The 16,831-nt window shown below is 39.3% G+C and overlaps 1 protein-coding gene across 3 annotated transcripts in view; it reads right to left on the reverse strand.

The window, feature by feature from the left end:
• The window catches only part of LIN7A (lin-7 homolog A, crumbs cell polarity complex component), a 158,719-nt gene that overhangs the window by 97,382 nt on the left and 44,506 nt on the right, over positions 1-16,831 (reverse strand). For all 3 annotated transcript variants that reach the window (XM_043880393.1, XM_043880399.1, XM_043880408.1), the window contains exon 2: positions 10,363-10,481. In XM_043880393.1, coding sequence (XP_043736328.1) covers positions 10,363-10,481 — 119 coding nt within the window. The remainder of the gene's footprint in view (positions 1-10,362; positions 10,482-16,831) is intronic.

Below are 16,831 nucleotides of genomic sequence, written 5' to 3' on the forward strand. Positions count from 1 at the left end.
CTGCAGTTCAGATCAGCTTCAACAGCAGTGGGTTAAATCCTTCATCAGAGCAGAGTAGGACTTCTATTGACACCTGAGCTTTCTCTAACACACACTTCAGGTTGAATCAGGTTCTGGCAAAGCCTTTATCCTGAGGTCAAATGATGTTATTTTTGGAAAGGCTGGCATCAGCAAGGAGGCCTCTGTCAGCAAAGAATGACATTTGAATCCTTTTTTCATTTAAATCATCTAAGCAGAAGTAACCTTTAAAAGAGTTTTGTAGGCTTTTCAGTTGTTGCAGATCTTCCCTGTGGATACACTGACAAGGCTTTCTCCTTTTCAACTCCCTTCCCCTCACAGATACCCTTTCAGCACTGGAAACATCACAAATTTTCAGCTCTAAATCTCTCTGGCCAAAATGGCAACTGTTTCCAACAGTAACCATAATAAGATCAGCAAACCTGGAATCTAGGGACTACAGCCTCCTCCTTATGTCCTAATATCGCTACAAGAAAATCCAGCCATGAAGAAGCACCTCTTGTCAAACTTCGCTAAGATATTAGCAACCCTTTACTTAGAAAAATAAACACTGAAATTTCTGACCCAAGTTCAACCAAGCATATTAACACTTATCTTCTGGAAAGCCAAGAATCTTTTGTCAAATAAAAAGAAAACATTTTGTTCCATGCCTAACTAGAAACTTGAAAATATACATTCCAGGCTAGGGCTGTGAAATTACTGGACCACTTTCCACAGAGTAGGGAAGGCCAAGCATCTTTTAGGATAATTATCAGAGTCCGTGACACTAATTTACCCTGATGCTAAAAGGAGTAAGTCTCTATGAATAAAGTGGGAATGCCTGTCTTCACCAGAGCAAGCAAGCTGGAGGCTGGACCCAGAAATTCCACATGTAGTCCACATTTGCACATGGTGGCAAAGAGTTTTCTTCCATTAGAAATTCTGCTTGACAAAGAAGCTGTTCACTGTTGGAACAACTGGCCTTGAAAATACTCATGAGGTATGTTAACACACACACACGTTAGGGTATCAGCATTCACGAGACAGATAAAAATCAGAACTTCACTGAAACAATCATAGTTTTCACCCAATAATACCATGCCAAATGGAAATGTACAGCTATTATTTTCACCATAACTGGCTACAAAATATTAGCAAAATGTCAAAGTTCAGAATTAGGTGAAGTGAACAGAGACACTCATAATTTTTTTGTTTGACACTCTTTTTTCAAAAGACTCAGAAAAAAAGACACTCTTTTCTGAGCAACCCACCAGTTCAAACATTTCTAGAGTACATGATTTGATCAAGCTTTTTTCAATTACTTAATGGTTTCTTTTTGCTTGGAAATGTGTCAAGATACACTGGGAAAAATAGAAGTCTTAGATTTTCACTTTTTAAAAGCTGAGCTTTTTCTGCAAAAAAATGAAAAATTCTATAATGTGTAATGTGCTTTCAAGATGCTCAGAAATAAGCTTCCTTGACTTCACGTTCTTGTTGGCAGGAAACTTATCACAAAAGAAAGTTTGACTTTTGTGCCCCATCACATTTACCAATGCCAATAAAATCAAAGGAAATGTAAGAGCAACGAAGCTTTCTTTTCTTTGTCATCTGCCAACTTACACTAAGTTCAATACAAACAAAAGATATGCATAAACATAATTTGAGATACATTTTTGTTCATTCTGATCTGTGTAATGCTATTCAAGATGCCATTATGTAACAAGGATGATAATTTTATACAATGAATCCATGCCACTTTATTCATATTTGAAGTAAAACTTTTAAAACATATTTTGCCATAAAATTTTTGCCAATAAAAAAAAGAAATAAAAATATATATACTTGTTCTTACTTCATCTACAACATGAAGCCTATATATGGTGTGTATTAGTCATTCAGCTGTGTCCCGCTCTTTACGAAAGCATGCACTGTGGCTTGCCAGGCTCCTCTGTCAGTAGGATTCTCCAGGCAAGAATACTGGAGTGGGTCGCCATTCCCTTCTCCAGGGGATCTTCCTGACCCAGGGATCAAAACTGGGTCTCCTGGACTGCAGGCAGATTCTTTACCATCTGAGCCACCAGGGTCTATATATTACATTAAGTTAAAAACTCTTGTTCTATCGTAACCTGAAATATGACCAAACAACCCCTGTTGTTATTAACTTCTCATCATATGGCAAGGTTTCCAGATTCCTTACTATATTTGTTTATTCTAACACTACTAGACTGTCAACATTTTACTTAAAATGTGGATCCTCCTCCTAAGAAAAAAAATTCTACATTTATTTGGATGATTGATAACTATAGACTATTCTCTATATTTGTAACTAATATTTCTATTAAAACATATTAAAAGTTTGTATTATCACTAAAACCACTAAATTTTTCACCAAAATAGGCACCATTTCCTAACTACTTCCTCTTTTAGCTAGGTACATTAGTCAAGGTATTTTGGGTTTTTTTTTTTTTTTATCTTGTTTGATCTAAAGTTACCTTATTTTATGTAAAAAAAAAAAAATAAAGCTAAACAAAACCAAGATCACAGAGTTTAAGTAACTTGCCCAAGATCACACAGTTAAGTGGCCAAGCAAGGATTTGAATACAGGCTGTCTGAATACATTGTCAATGTTCTTTCTGACTCCACGTAACGCTCCTTCTGTCTTTCCATTATAATACATTATGCCATGAGTAACATCAACCAGCCTCCCTTCTCGCCTTTCTTCCTTCATTCCTCTCACTCTCCCTTCCTCCAACTCTTCTTTCTCCTTCTGCGTATCCTTGTTTCATCTCATCTTGTCACTATTGATTTGAGGATATGTTTTCTTAAGATAATTAGAAATCTATATGCTATGATATGACCAATCATTAGCCGCCTTCTCATAAAGGTAATTACATTTGCTGTTTGTGTTCTCAGCCACACAGTAAATTAAGATGAACAAAGAGCATCAAGAACAAGCACTTGTGTCATGATGCTATGACCCATATGATTGTGAAATCAGGATGTGACTGCTCAATTTGTTTTAAATGGTAGTGGGGGCAATGAATATGTCTATTAGCCTCCTGGGTTTTCTTAGATCTAGTCTATAGAGGCTACCATTTCTCTCCCTAATTGTTATCTATTTCATGACTTACCAAAACACTATACCTAGTAATAATCTGGGACTCTACTCTTTGATAATAATAGCATTCACTGGTTTTGTAATTATTGGCTGCCAGACTGTACAAGGTGGTTGTACATGTATGATCTCTAATTATCAGAATGACCTCAAAGCTGATGGTACTACTCCCCCTATTAAAAATTGACAAATAAAATTTTATGGAGGTCAAAAATAAGTAACTAAGTTGGGGTTCAAACATTGGAGGACTTTACAACAACCTGGCTCTAATAATTTTGCTGCTCCTTCTGATCAGACAAAATATCTCATAGTGACATTTTTTCCTACATATTAGTGGTGGGAGAATTGCAGAGATGATTCCCAAACTACACATCGCTCTAGGAAAAAATCTTACTGGAGACTAAAGGCACTTGAATAGCAGACCAATACATTCTATTTCTTTTATGTTGACTATACCTTAAAGTATATAAAACAAAGAAATTCCTTCATAAAGAAATGGTGTGGGAGTTAGATGGGGTGGGAAGTGGTGCTGGAAGGTTAGTAAGCTCCATCCTAAGGAAGAAAAAAAAGAGTGTAAGAGCAAGTGGGAGCTAGAAGCAAACAAAATATGAGCAAATGCATGAGACACCTAATGTGCATTGGTCCTTATATCAGATACCAATTTTACATAGTTTCAAAATGATTTATCACTGCTTACTAAACATACAACCTACCTTTTAAAAATTAACTTTGTTTTATAGCAGTGAAAGGGCTGATAAAAGCTTATAACCTTTTGCCAAGGTAAATTTGGCTTTGTAACTGTTTTATTATCAGTCAGGATAGCTGGGTATTGCTGTGGTATGATAACCCCAATGTCATGGGGGCTGAGAGTAGCAAAGATTTATTTTTTTTTGCTGAGCCGATAAGTTCATTAAGAGCTGGCTAAACCCTGTATTTCTCACTTTCTCACTCAGTAATCCAGGATGATTGATTATCGCATAAAACATCACTTTGTTGTTGTCTAGTCACTAAATTGTGGCCGACTCTATGCAACCCCATGAACTGCAGCATGTCAAGTTTCCCTATCCTTCACTATCTCCCAGAGTTTGCTCAAACTCGTGTCTATCAGGTCACATGAAAAGGGCAGGGAACATAGCAAACACTGCACTGACTCAAAGGCTTCCATGAGGAAATGGCACGCGTAACCTCGACTCGCATTTCCTTAGCCAACGCGGCTCCCGTAACCCCATGGAGCTTAAAGGAGGATGCGGAAGTCCAACTGCAACATGTGCTAAGGAGACAAGAGAACTACAATGTTTTTCAATGATCCTGTGTAGAGTCGGTTTTATTTTCTTATTCTAGAGTTCTACTACATTAGAAATTACTAACACATACCATCTGGTGATTGCCCAAGGAAGGCAGTCTTTGGTAATATGTCATTCAGGTCTGTATATCTGGTGACAGGCATACTAGTGGGAGTGAGTGCTCACCACAGTCTGCATACACCAGATCAGTAAGCACATGACTCTGAAAAGCAGGAAGCCTAGATGCCTTAAAACTTGGAAGATAACGGTAGTAAATAGATGGCTAATTCTTTTTTCTTTTTTAATCATTTTAGTTTCAGAAAGAAATTTTTGGTATTTTGTTGCAGAAATTGGATGTCCTCTTAAAATATGACCATTCCTATATTATTGATTTCTTACTCTGAGGCATGAAGAATACAAAGTGTTGGAGGAAAGTCCATATCTTGCCAGTTGAGCTATTTGAACTGCATTTCAATTATCTTAGGAAATTCTCTTATCAAAAAAATCAACATTTAATAATCCTTTTATTTCAATCCTTATTTTCCCCTATATTTTAATTTATAAGTTTGGATCACTCAAGTTAATTAACACAGGGATGAACTAAAACTTGAGAAAGCCACTTAAAGTCACAGAAATAGTTTTTGCTGGGAATATAAGGATAATAAATTTATAAATTTCACCTCTCATTCTAAACTTTGCATGAACTTTCCTTGTGAGCCAATGCCTTTCACTTTGGAAAAGCAGCATCACTCGTCACTCCATTTTTCTGTCATGTACTCCAAAATTACTTGTACTGAATAGGTACAAGTAAATTATTAATCAGTCCTTTTAAAATCACTGAGCAAAAAAACACAATCAGGATAAGTATTGCCAACCACTATCTGTATTCTGTGAATAAAGCTCTGCATGGACTGTCATTCAAGTGTAACTCATTTATTAATAGATCAGTGCTTTATTTGTTGTATATATAGATGGCCTTACTTCAGTACCGATCACAACAAAATCTTTTCAGTCTTTTTTACAGACTAAATAAAATTAGTTAAGTAGAGAAAACATGTAATCTCTTTTAATCATCCATTTTCATAAAAAAATTACATTTCATTACATTATTCTCCCCATATAATTGCTGCACATATGCCAGAAGCTGATCCAGTGGCTTTACCTGAACGTAAAGCAAAATATGGATTTGCCTCAACATAAAATAATAATTAACATTAACACTTAATGTATGGGGGGGAAAAAAACTACAAAAAAACTGCAATAGGTCGTTCTGCTTTCTTTGTAAGCATAATTTGGGTTTTACAGTCTTGTTGGCAATGGGATGACCTGCACCTATTCTTTGCTCCAGTGAACGCAACTAAGAATGATGCCTCAGACTTCCCTGGTGGCACAACAGACAGGAAGCCACCTGCCAGGGCAGGAGGCATGGGTTCGATCCCTGGTCCAGGAGAATCCACATACCGCAGAGTAACTAAGCCCGTCTACCACAACTCCCGAGCCCACACTCGAACCCGCAAGCCACAACTCCCGAGCCTGAGCGCCACAACTCCCGAAGCCTGAGCGCCACAACTCAACTCCTGAAGCCTGAGCGCCACAACTCAACTCCTGAAGACTGAGCGCCACAACTCCCGAGCCTGCGTGCTACAACTCCGGAGCCTGAGCGCCACAAATCCCGAAGCCTGAGCGCCACAACTCAACTCCTGAAGACTGAGCGCCACAACTCAACTCCTGAAGACTGAGCGCCACAACTCAACTCCTGAAGACTGAGCGCCACAACTCAACTCCTGAAGACTGAGCGCCACAACTCAACTCCCGAAGACTGAGCGCCACAACTCAACTCCCGAAGACTGAGCGCCACAACTCAACTCCCGAAGACTGAGCGCCACAACTCAACTCCCGAAGACTGAGCGCCACAACTCAACTCCCGAAGTCTGAGCGCCACAACTCAACTCCCGAAGCCTGAGCGCCACAACTCAACTCCCGAAGCCTGAGCGCCACAACTCAACTCCCGAAGCCTGAGCGCCACAACTCAACTCCTGAAGACTGAGCGCCACAACTCCCGAGCCTGCGTGCTACAACTCCCGAGCCTGAGCGCCACAACTCCCGAAGCCACGAGCCTGCGCTCCACCAGGAGAAGCCACCACAGTGAGAGCCTGTCTACCACAATAAAGAGTTAGCGTCCACTCACTGCAGCCAGAGAAAACCGCACACAGCACCAAAGCCCAACACAACCAAAAAATAAACAATGATGTCTAAACAAGAAGGACGCCTCTATAGTTCTAGTTCTTTTCTCCTCCTGTGATGACAACATGTATAACTTTCACAATGGAAAGTATTAACTGGCAAATATTTCTGAAAACTCAAATAATTTAATCAGAGAGACTCTGAGTATTATTCCTATTATGAATAAGAAACGCACACTTCAGTGGTTTCACTCCAGCATAACAGTCAATACCGAAGAGACCAGGAGTAAAATTAAAGCTAATTTTCAGGTAGTCAGCATCTTACATCATACTTCTTAGTTGTACTTTTCTTTACTGGCTTGTGGATTTACCAATCCATCAACATGCATTCATATCTTATATTTTACTGAAGAACTTTCATTAGATGAGGTCACAATGTTATTCTATGATTCAGAATTGTTGTATACACATTGGCTACTTTTATCATTACTTCCTATGGTTAACATAAAAATACTATAAGGATGATAAAAATTCCAAACTTAAATATAAACAACACCATGCAACTATTATGAAATGTTAGCTGAGATGAAGGGACCAAATCAATGTTTATATAACATGTATTGGCTTTAAAATGATTACTAAGGACAGTAATGTGAATATAAACTAATTTTATTAGTATAATTTATAAAATGTAAGGAAGATAAATTATATCATCTTTTTTCTCCCTTCTAAAACTTCTGAACTGTTTATACATCAGTTATAAATTCCAACTACCACTAATGATAGCATACTTTACCACAGAGTTTGTAAGATGTATTCATAATATCTATACAATGGCTCCATATTTCTTTACATTTTTCCTTTTTTTACTCAAATCTTCTCTTTCCTTAGCAAACTCTTTAAAGAAAAAGGCCTGTGTGTTTATTTGAACAGGTATCTACACTGCATTTACATCTCGAGCATCAGCTTCTCCCCTGAGCTTCAGACTTAGATGTCTACCAGACATCTCTAGATGGATTTCGGAAAAGAATCATCAGTTTGCTATATCCAGAACAGAGTGCTTGTATAGTCTACTCCAAACCTCGTCCACCCCCGAGGATTCCCATCTCGTTACATCACATTGATCCAATTGTTCGGGTCCAAATGTAAGAATCCGTTGAGACTTCTATCATTCATATACTCTGTAAGTCAATTCCTATTGTTTTTATTCTCAAAACCATATATATTGAATCTGACAACTCCCTACAACTTGTATTGTCGCCACCTTCATCCGGGCTGCCATCATCTCATCTCCTGAACTGCTCATTACCTTATTACTGATCTCTTTGTTTCCACTCTTGCATGGACCCATGTATTCTCAGCAGTCAGAAAAACATTTTTAAAAAGCTGAGCAGGTGAGGTCAAAATGCTCCAAGGGCTTCCTATCATGCTTAGGATAGAATCCAGTGTTCTCACCATGGCCTGTGAAGCCTAGTGTTTCCTGCTCTCTAGCTGCCTCTAGGAAGTCTACCTACCTTATTTCACTGAAGGCATAGCCGGCTTTTGGACTATTGCTTCCATGGATTAAGGTAATTCTCGTCTCTGGGTTTTTTCACTTGTGGTTTGCTCTGCCTGGAACACTATCCCCTCCAATACCTGTGTAATTTGTTCCGTGACTTCAATTATTTTCTGATCACTCTAAGAGAGTCCTACCCGTACTCCCCTAATTCTGCTTCATTTCTCTCCATAGTGCCATTTTCTGACATTGTATTATATATTTATTAATCACCATTTTCTCACTGGAACTTAAGTTCCATAAAAGTAGAGACTTTACATGGGTCACAAGCCAAATTCCCAGTGAGCAGAGAGATATATTTAATGGATACTATTCTTCAGTTAATTCTGTGGAAAATAGAAAGATGACAGAATATCTAAGATGAAAAGTCAGCCACCAAATCCCAGGGGAGTAGCACTCTGTGAAGGAAGAAAAGAATATATAGGGCATGTAGCCTTAGTCTACAGAGTGACTGCGGGAGGCCCGCGGGGTTTCTCGTATCTTAGACCTTTCCCACTGAGCAGTGGATGGCCGAGAATTCACACACTTGGAGAAATTTTCTTTCAGTCTTTGGTCAAATTCACAGATTATAACTTAGAGATAGAATTATGGCTACTTCCTTAAGCTGTATTCACTGTAAACAAAAATTAAGTAGTTAACAACCTCACCGTAGTAAAGATTTAGCACAAGTACCGTCTAAGTCAAATCCTAGCAAAACTCAAATATTAACCTCATTGGGTAGGCATGGCTTAAATATGCAGGGAAAGAGGTTTTGTGTATCTTAAACGTTAGTCACGTGAGGCTTTCTACTTAGTGACAACACAGAAGCTAGCGCTGTTCAGGCAGAGAACATGCATTAACCACAAATACAGTTGCACAGTGGAAGGCTGACGACTTCCCTCATGGTAGAGTGGATAAGAATCTGCCTGTCAATGCAGAGGGTGCAGGTTCAAGCCCCAGTTTGGGAAGATCGCACATGCTCTGGAGCAACGAAGCCCACGTGCCACTCCTGGCCGGCGCACAAGAGGCCGCGAGTCACAACCACTGAGTCCGCATGCCATGATGACTGGAGCCTGCATTCCTGGGGCCCAGGGGCCACAGCTGCCGAAGCCCACACACCCAAGGGGCAGCAAGTCACAACTATAAGCCCTTGTCTGCAACTACTGAAGCCAGCACCCTTAGAACTTGCGTTTCGCAACAAGAGAAGTCACTACAGTCAAGAGAAGTCACTACAAACAAGAGAAGCCCGCAAACCACAGCTAGCGAGTACAGCCCGCTCTCCATAACTAGAGAAAGTCCACCAGCAACAAAGACTCAGGGCAGCCAAGAGTAAATATATGAATAATAAATAAATATAGCAGTGTGTTTATGTCAGAAAAAAAATTTTTTTAGAAAGAAAGGAAGGTTGATACAAGCTTCTCTGAGAGATGCATGCTCTCTGCTACAAAGACCCTCTTGGAAGCCATTGGGATCAACTGACTTTGGAAAGGATGACAGTACATAATTTACTAATTGAGGACTTCGGGCAGGACAAATAATGCTGGATATATGTACTTTAGGTGCTAACTAAATGTGGAAGAGGTGATGGGCTTACTGAATAAAGCATTGTAGAGTATATACCTTAAGTGAACTATCTTATAACCCGTGAAATTCATTAACTGACTAGTCAATTCCACCACGAATTAATAAAAAATTCAAACAGTTATTTTAAACACACTTATTCTACCTCAGGCTTTTTGAAACCATTAATAGGAAAGCATTGCAAAGATTTGTTGAAGAGCATATCAACCTGTATCCATTACTGCACTAGACAGTAATTTTCGGATACCTATAACTTTAGTCAGTAGTGAGTTACTCTTTCAGATTTACCTGAGAAAAGATTTAGTTGAGCGTTCTTTTAAGAAAAGCTCAGTCCCCATTAATGATGACTACTTCTACCTGAATTTCCAGATGACTTCAAGTGACTACTAAAAAGTTTAGACTATGTGTCAGAGTCACCCACTGAAGTAGTCACTTTATGGGTACCATAAGCTCAACATTTGGTTGTACATGAATGCATAAATCCTAACTGAATCTAATTTTGGAATTTAGCAGACTAAATTATATTTTATCATCTGTCTAAGCAGTTAAAAACAGAAAGCTTAAGTTACAGTTACACTCTTAACTAGTTCAACTGTTTGTGTGGAAAAGGCATGCTTTCTATTCAGAAGGCATAGAGCAGAATATAGTTATAAAATATTAGTCCCATACCTCTCGAATAGCAGTACAAAACTCACTCTGAAGCACTTTTTTGAGGGACTGTAGTTTGTGCACTGGTACTTCTCCAGATTCCTGTAGTTTTTCCAGTAATTCAATTGCTCTGGCAACATCTGAAAGAAAAAAAAAAAATCAAAGTGGAGAGAGACATGCGGTAAACTGTATCTTATCAAAAAGTACCATTACTCCAATTAAACAGTGACTATGAAAAGTAAGTGGAATTTATAGCAAAACCAGAATTTACAATTCATAGTTTTTTAATCTCATTTTTTGGTAAAAGGTCATTTAAATCTGTTCCATACCACTTGTCACATAATACATCTTCCTCAATGGTATTTCTCATATGTTATTTCTGTTACACAAATTAGTCTGAATATTCTTTCAAAAAAGAAGAGCAGGAAGCAGGTCTTTTGTATATTCTGATACCCCAATAACGAAATGAGTTCTGTCAATTTTACCTCTGAGAGGCTTTTTTTCAGTTCTTCTTTTCTCATTCCAAATTTATCAAACCTGCATGTTTACATTTATTAGTATGATGATCTGATTTATTTGAGTAGAGAAGATGATCTTCTCTACTTGTCTATAATCTCCTTGAGGGTAAGAATTTAATTGGGCTTATTCACCACTGCATCCTCAGAGTCTGGTGTAAACCAGTAAATAAATACTTGATATCATATTTATGAAAGAATGAACGAGCTCTCTCCATTTTACTGCCATTGCATTATTACAGACCCTCAACGTCATCTCTCCTCTGTCCAACTGGAATCATTTATTCTCCTCCAGCCACTTCATATGATCCATAAAGTTGTCTTCTGAAAATAAAAATCTGATCATGTACCCACCTAGCTGACTCTTAGCACCAAAAGAGTTTTTCAACAACAATTAGCTTAAATGCTTCTCTTTCACCTGATGATATATATCAAGAAACACAGTCGTTTATAACCATAGCTTTAAAATTCCCAGGATGGTTTTGTACTGTCAAGAGAAAATGATAAGATGAAGGCCATTTAAAAAATATTTACAGTGATCTCTTCTACCTCTGTTGCTGTGGCCAATAACTCACTGAAAAGACACTGAGACATTACATACAGAGATTTTCAATTCCTACGTGATTAACTCCAGGAAGTACCCATATCCCTGCCATCAGATTATTAATTAATTAAATAATTCATTCATTCATCCATCCATCACTTTGTATACTTGGCACTAAGACTGACAGGAAGAATAAGACAAGCTTCCTTTCTGAACACACAATCAGATGAGGGAAAACAACATAACAGTATAGTCACCCATCATAATAAGGCGGAAAGTGAAAGTCGCTCAGTTGTGTCTGACTCTCTGAGACCCCATGGACTATACAGTCCATGGAATTGTCTAGGCCAGGATACTGGAGTGGGTAGCCTTTCCCTTCTCCAGGGGATCTTCCCAACCCAGGGACTGAACCCAAGTCTCCTGCATTGCAGGCATATTCTTTGCCAGCTGAGCCACAAGGAAAGCCCAAGAATACTGGAGTGGGTAGCCTATCCTTTCTCCAGGGGAACTTCCCCACCCAGGAATCGAACTGGGGTCTCCTGCATTGCAGGATTCTTTATCAACTGAGCTTTCAGGGGAAGCATTGCTACCACCTAAAAATTCAGGTGGGGTTGGCATAGGTTTATGTATTTAACCAAAGACAAGAACCAAAAAGTAACTTTAATGGAGGAGACTCCCTTGAAGTATTGCCAATTGCGGCCCAAGGAAGCACAAATCATGAAATCAGTAAGACACTGTCAGTTTCAAAAATCTGTCTTTTTGTACATTAACTGAAAGTCAATATAGTCAGTTGGACAAAACCAGTCGCATCCACAATCAATAAGATACCAAGCTAAGAACTGTATGCACTTCTAACTACATGAAAGACTCTATCTAGATTCCAACAGGTACTTGGAAATCTCAACATGTTTAAAACTGTGCTTGTTATATTTTTTCCTGAAAAGTAGCTCTTCTCTTCTTACATTCCGTATTTCCATTAATAGCATCTCCACCCAGCCGTATTTCCATTAGTAGCATCTCCACCCAGCCTGTCTTCCAAGCCAGACCATGGCATCATCTTTTACATTCACCTCCACATGTAATTAGTCAGCAAGTGCTATAGGTTCAATCTCAAAATGCCTTTTGAATGGAAACCCTGTGCTTTATTGCTTCAGGGAAGCCTTTATTATTTTCCACCTAGGGACTATAATATCTCCTAATGTTCTTTAAATGGCTTTTCTTTTTCAGTCCACTCTCCACACTGCTCCTAGAGTGATAAACCTCATTATTATACTCCCCTGCATAAAACCTATTTCTGGCTTCCTGTTGCAGAGGGTGAAGTTCAGACCATTTAGGAATACATACAAAGCCCTTAACAATCAACCTCTTCTGACTCATCTCTAAAAACCTCCTCCTGCCAAACTTATAGATTGATCATCCAAAGTTTTTGCTATTCTAGAACACAACACAGAACACCACGTCTCTGTGATTTTGAACATATCATCTCCTGTTCCTGGAATGCAATACTTTATTCATCCAGTAGTGCCAGGCATGAGAGACAGTGGTAATAGAGACCACCGGTTGCTCTTGCTTTCATGGCATTCACAGGTCTGAAGGACCACAGATACCTAATAAAGGGGGCATGAGCTATAAAAGCAGCTCTATAGGCTAGTACATGGATGTCTAACCAGGACATGTAGCATCATCCAGGAGGTCAGTGAGGAGCTCTTTGTGAAAATGACAGCTTAGCGGAGCCCTGTGTAGGAGGTACAGATGAGGAAAAGGAGAAAAAAGGTCCAGGCAAACAAACGCAGACTACTGAAGTTTTATCAGGAGAGTGTGGGGCATTCAAAGAACTGAGAGTTTAATATGTTCAAAGTTGAAACCAGGTCAAGAGTAGCAAGAAATGCAGTAGAGAGAAATCACATCATGGAGGGTGTGACAGGTCATGTAGGAAGGACTTGGCCTAGACAGCCTCTCCTTAGACATGTCTTCCCTGACTCTCCAAGGCAGATTCAGTTGCTATCATATTGGTATTCCCACAGTCCTTTGTTCACTTATCCATTGTAATAATTACTACTCTCTGCGATAGCTCTTTTTATATGTATGTCTCCCTCCTTCACCCTGCAAATACATAAGATTTTTGAGAGGTCAGGAGCAGTGTATTATTTATCATCGTATCCATAGTTCAATGAAGAGTCCTTGACAAATACTGGGTGTTTATATTTGTTGAATGAATGATAGATTAGTTGATGAGACTAGAAAAGAAGGGGTTCGAGGCCTATGTCTAGGTGGACATATAACTAACTTCTCATGAGAATAAGCCTCCAGATCACTAACAGCTTTCGCCAAGACTGGTTTGGGTCTGACATGCAGAAGGATGAAAGCCTGAATGTGTAGGCTAAAGGGTATCAAGTGACTGAACTGGAATTTCAGAAAGCTGAAAATGGCTATTCAGGAGTTCTTATCTTGGGCTGCACTTTAAAATTACCTGGGGAACATTTAGAAATTATTTATTTTCCCCTCAATTTCACTGAGACATATTTGACATAGAACACTGTGTTAGTTTAAGTGTACAATGTAATTATTTGATATACGTATATTGCAAAATGATTGCCACAGTAAGTTACTAATGCCTGAGACTCACCCCAAATGAATTAAACCAGAATATATGGTACAGTGGTCCTTGATCTTGGCTTCAGACTGGAACCATGTGGAAAGCTTTGACAATCTTGGATGCCTGGATCTCACAGAGAGACTCCAGTGTGACTGGCACAGGTGGGGCCTGAGCAAGAGCTTTCGGAAGCCCTCAAGGGGATGCCAACGGTTGATAAAGGCCGTGTTTGAGAACCCCTGGTCTAGTTGGCATGGGTGTTTTTACAGCCCTGTGTGATTCAAATGTGCATGTTGAGAACCTCTGCTAGAAATGAATGGTTCTAAAACATGAGTGTGCCTAAGAATCCCCTGGGGAAATGTATTAAAATATAGGTTCCTGACATCCCCCCCACTGCCACTTGAGGGACATTGATTCAGGAGGCATGGGGATAAGGCTCAGGAATTTTAAAATTATTCAAGTGATTTTTTAGTTTTAGCTTTTATAAAAAAAAATTACTAGTGCATGGTTGATTTAAAATGTTGTATTAAAAATAAATAAAATATTGTATTAGTTTCTGCTGTACAGTAAAGGGAATCAGTCACACAGAAACATATATCCACTCTTTTTTAAGATTCTTTTCCCATATAGGTAATTATTGAGTATTAAGTAGAGTTCCCTGTGCTATATAAATATATAGTAGGTTCTTATTAGTTACCTGTTTTATATGGACTAGTGTGTATATGTAAATCCCAAGATTCAAGTGATTCTAAAGTTGTTGTTTCACAGAGATATGAACAAAATGATAGTTCAGGTTTCCTTTTGTCCCAGCATTCCCCAAACTCCTGCACTTTCTATTATTCTTTGACATCCTATATAACAGGATACTGAATGGGATTCTTTTGAGAGTCTTGGAATTATTGATAAAAGTCCATAAATGAAAGTAAGTAGTGTCAAGTATCCACCCTATTCTGAAACAGTGCTCCTAGCAAAGGCTGGTCGCCCTGACCACTGTGGAGTCGTAAAGCCAGCCTGCTCCCCAGACTTGTATAATTGTATTCACAATCTCTAAGTGTGGAATTCAGTCATCAGGTCAGGTTCTTTAAGATTCCAGATGATTTCTATGACCATTCAAAATTGAGAACCACTGTTCAAAAATGAGCTATCAAGGAAACTAGCCACCCTTCACTCCACCAAAAATTACTAAAAGCTGGGCCAGCTCTGTTACATTATACCATAGGCCTTTTCCAGTACATATGAAGAGGTAACTGTGAGATGAAAAAAAAAATTCATGAAGAATTGTTAAGTCATTAACTTTGGACAAAATACTAGGTCTTTTCCTCTCTTCAACGAGCCAAGCAAGGCGTGTTCCTGCAGCCACCGGGGGTCGCCTGCAGAGGGAGACGGCCGCTTTCCCGGTGGCACAGGTGACCTGCCTGCCCACTGCCCATCGGGTCAGAGGCGGGGACGTGGACAGCAGGGCACCAGAGCCGGCTCGCTGGCACCCACCCAAGTGAATCTAGCAGGGTGAGGTCACGGCGTTATACAGCAGTTGGTAAAAGCCAGAAGAAGCCCCCAAACTAAGAATGGCAGAGATCAGGTCCTTCCAGCCTAAGTCTGACTGGTGCTGCCAAGATGTGGTGAGTGACAAATTGGATGTTAAAATGCAGTTTAAATGGAGTTTAAAATTAATTCTGATTTCTTTTAGCTCTATAAAAGTACCAGAAACCAGCAAGGCCCAAGATCTGTAAGGAAGTCAAATAAACCTTTCAATAATTTAAAACAACTACAATAAATTGTGTGTAGTTTATTTAAGAGTCCCCTTAAGGTTCTTGCTGAGAACCTCCTTACACTCACTTTATGAAACTTCTCTACAAAATTTGGTTACTAACACAGAAGTCTGGGTTTACCAGGATAGCTCACATTTGACAGAATATTAGAAAAGGCCTGGGAAGGCTGCTTGATAAACACTAAGCAAGCAAGAAGATCTCAGAAGCTTCTCCTGAAATGAACTCCTCCTCACGTCTACCAACTCTCAGGTCCATACCTCCATTATCCATCCTATTATCTAAGCACAGTCCTTGGGCATTGCCTTTGCCCCTCCTCACTCTCCCTCACACTCTGGATCCCATTAATCTCACTTCAAAAAGCAACCATAACAATAAACCTTTATTTAATATCTGTGGAGTAGGAGTCACTGCAAGCCAAGAGCTTTCCATCTCTTTACCCATTTTATCCTTCTAACGACCCTGTGTGCTGCATGCCTGATAAGTCACTTCGTCGTGTCTGACTCTTCGTGACCCCATGGACTGTAGCCCGCCAGACTCCTCCGTCCATGGGATTCTCCGAACAAGAATACTAGAGTGGGTTTCCATGTCCTCCTCCAGGGGATCTTCCCAACCCAGGAACTGAACCCTGTCTTTTATGTCTCCTGCATTGGTAGAAGGGTTCTTTATCACTGAGCCACCTGGGAAGCCCCTAACAACCCTAAGTGGCAGTAAATATCCACATTTTACAATGAGAAAATTGAGGCTTACAGTGAGTTTAAGTATTTCATTAACAAATAGGAGACCTGGGTTTGGAGTCTGGATCTAACTGATTCCAGACCCTGTGCCTTTTATTTTTATTCCAATAATAGATTTTCTTTTAGTAGCTGTTTCCTTCAACATTCAATACTTTTATAATAGCCCTGTGTCCTGCAGGCTTTCTTGGTCAGAGGCTGAGCTCTTAATTTCCCTTTCTCCATAAAGATTAACCTCTACTTCATTTACCAGTACACCTCTCTCAAGTAATATTCAGTGGTCATCAGAATTATCTGGAGAGCTTTTCTTTAATTCATTTATTTATTTTGGCTTATGG

This window comes from Cervus elaphus, chromosome 3 (assembly GCF_910594005.1).
Source record: "Cervus elaphus chromosome 3, mCerEla1.1, whole genome shotgun sequence".
Classification (NCBI taxonomy): domain Eukaryota; kingdom Metazoa; phylum Chordata; class Mammalia; order Artiodactyla; family Cervidae; genus Cervus; species Cervus elaphus.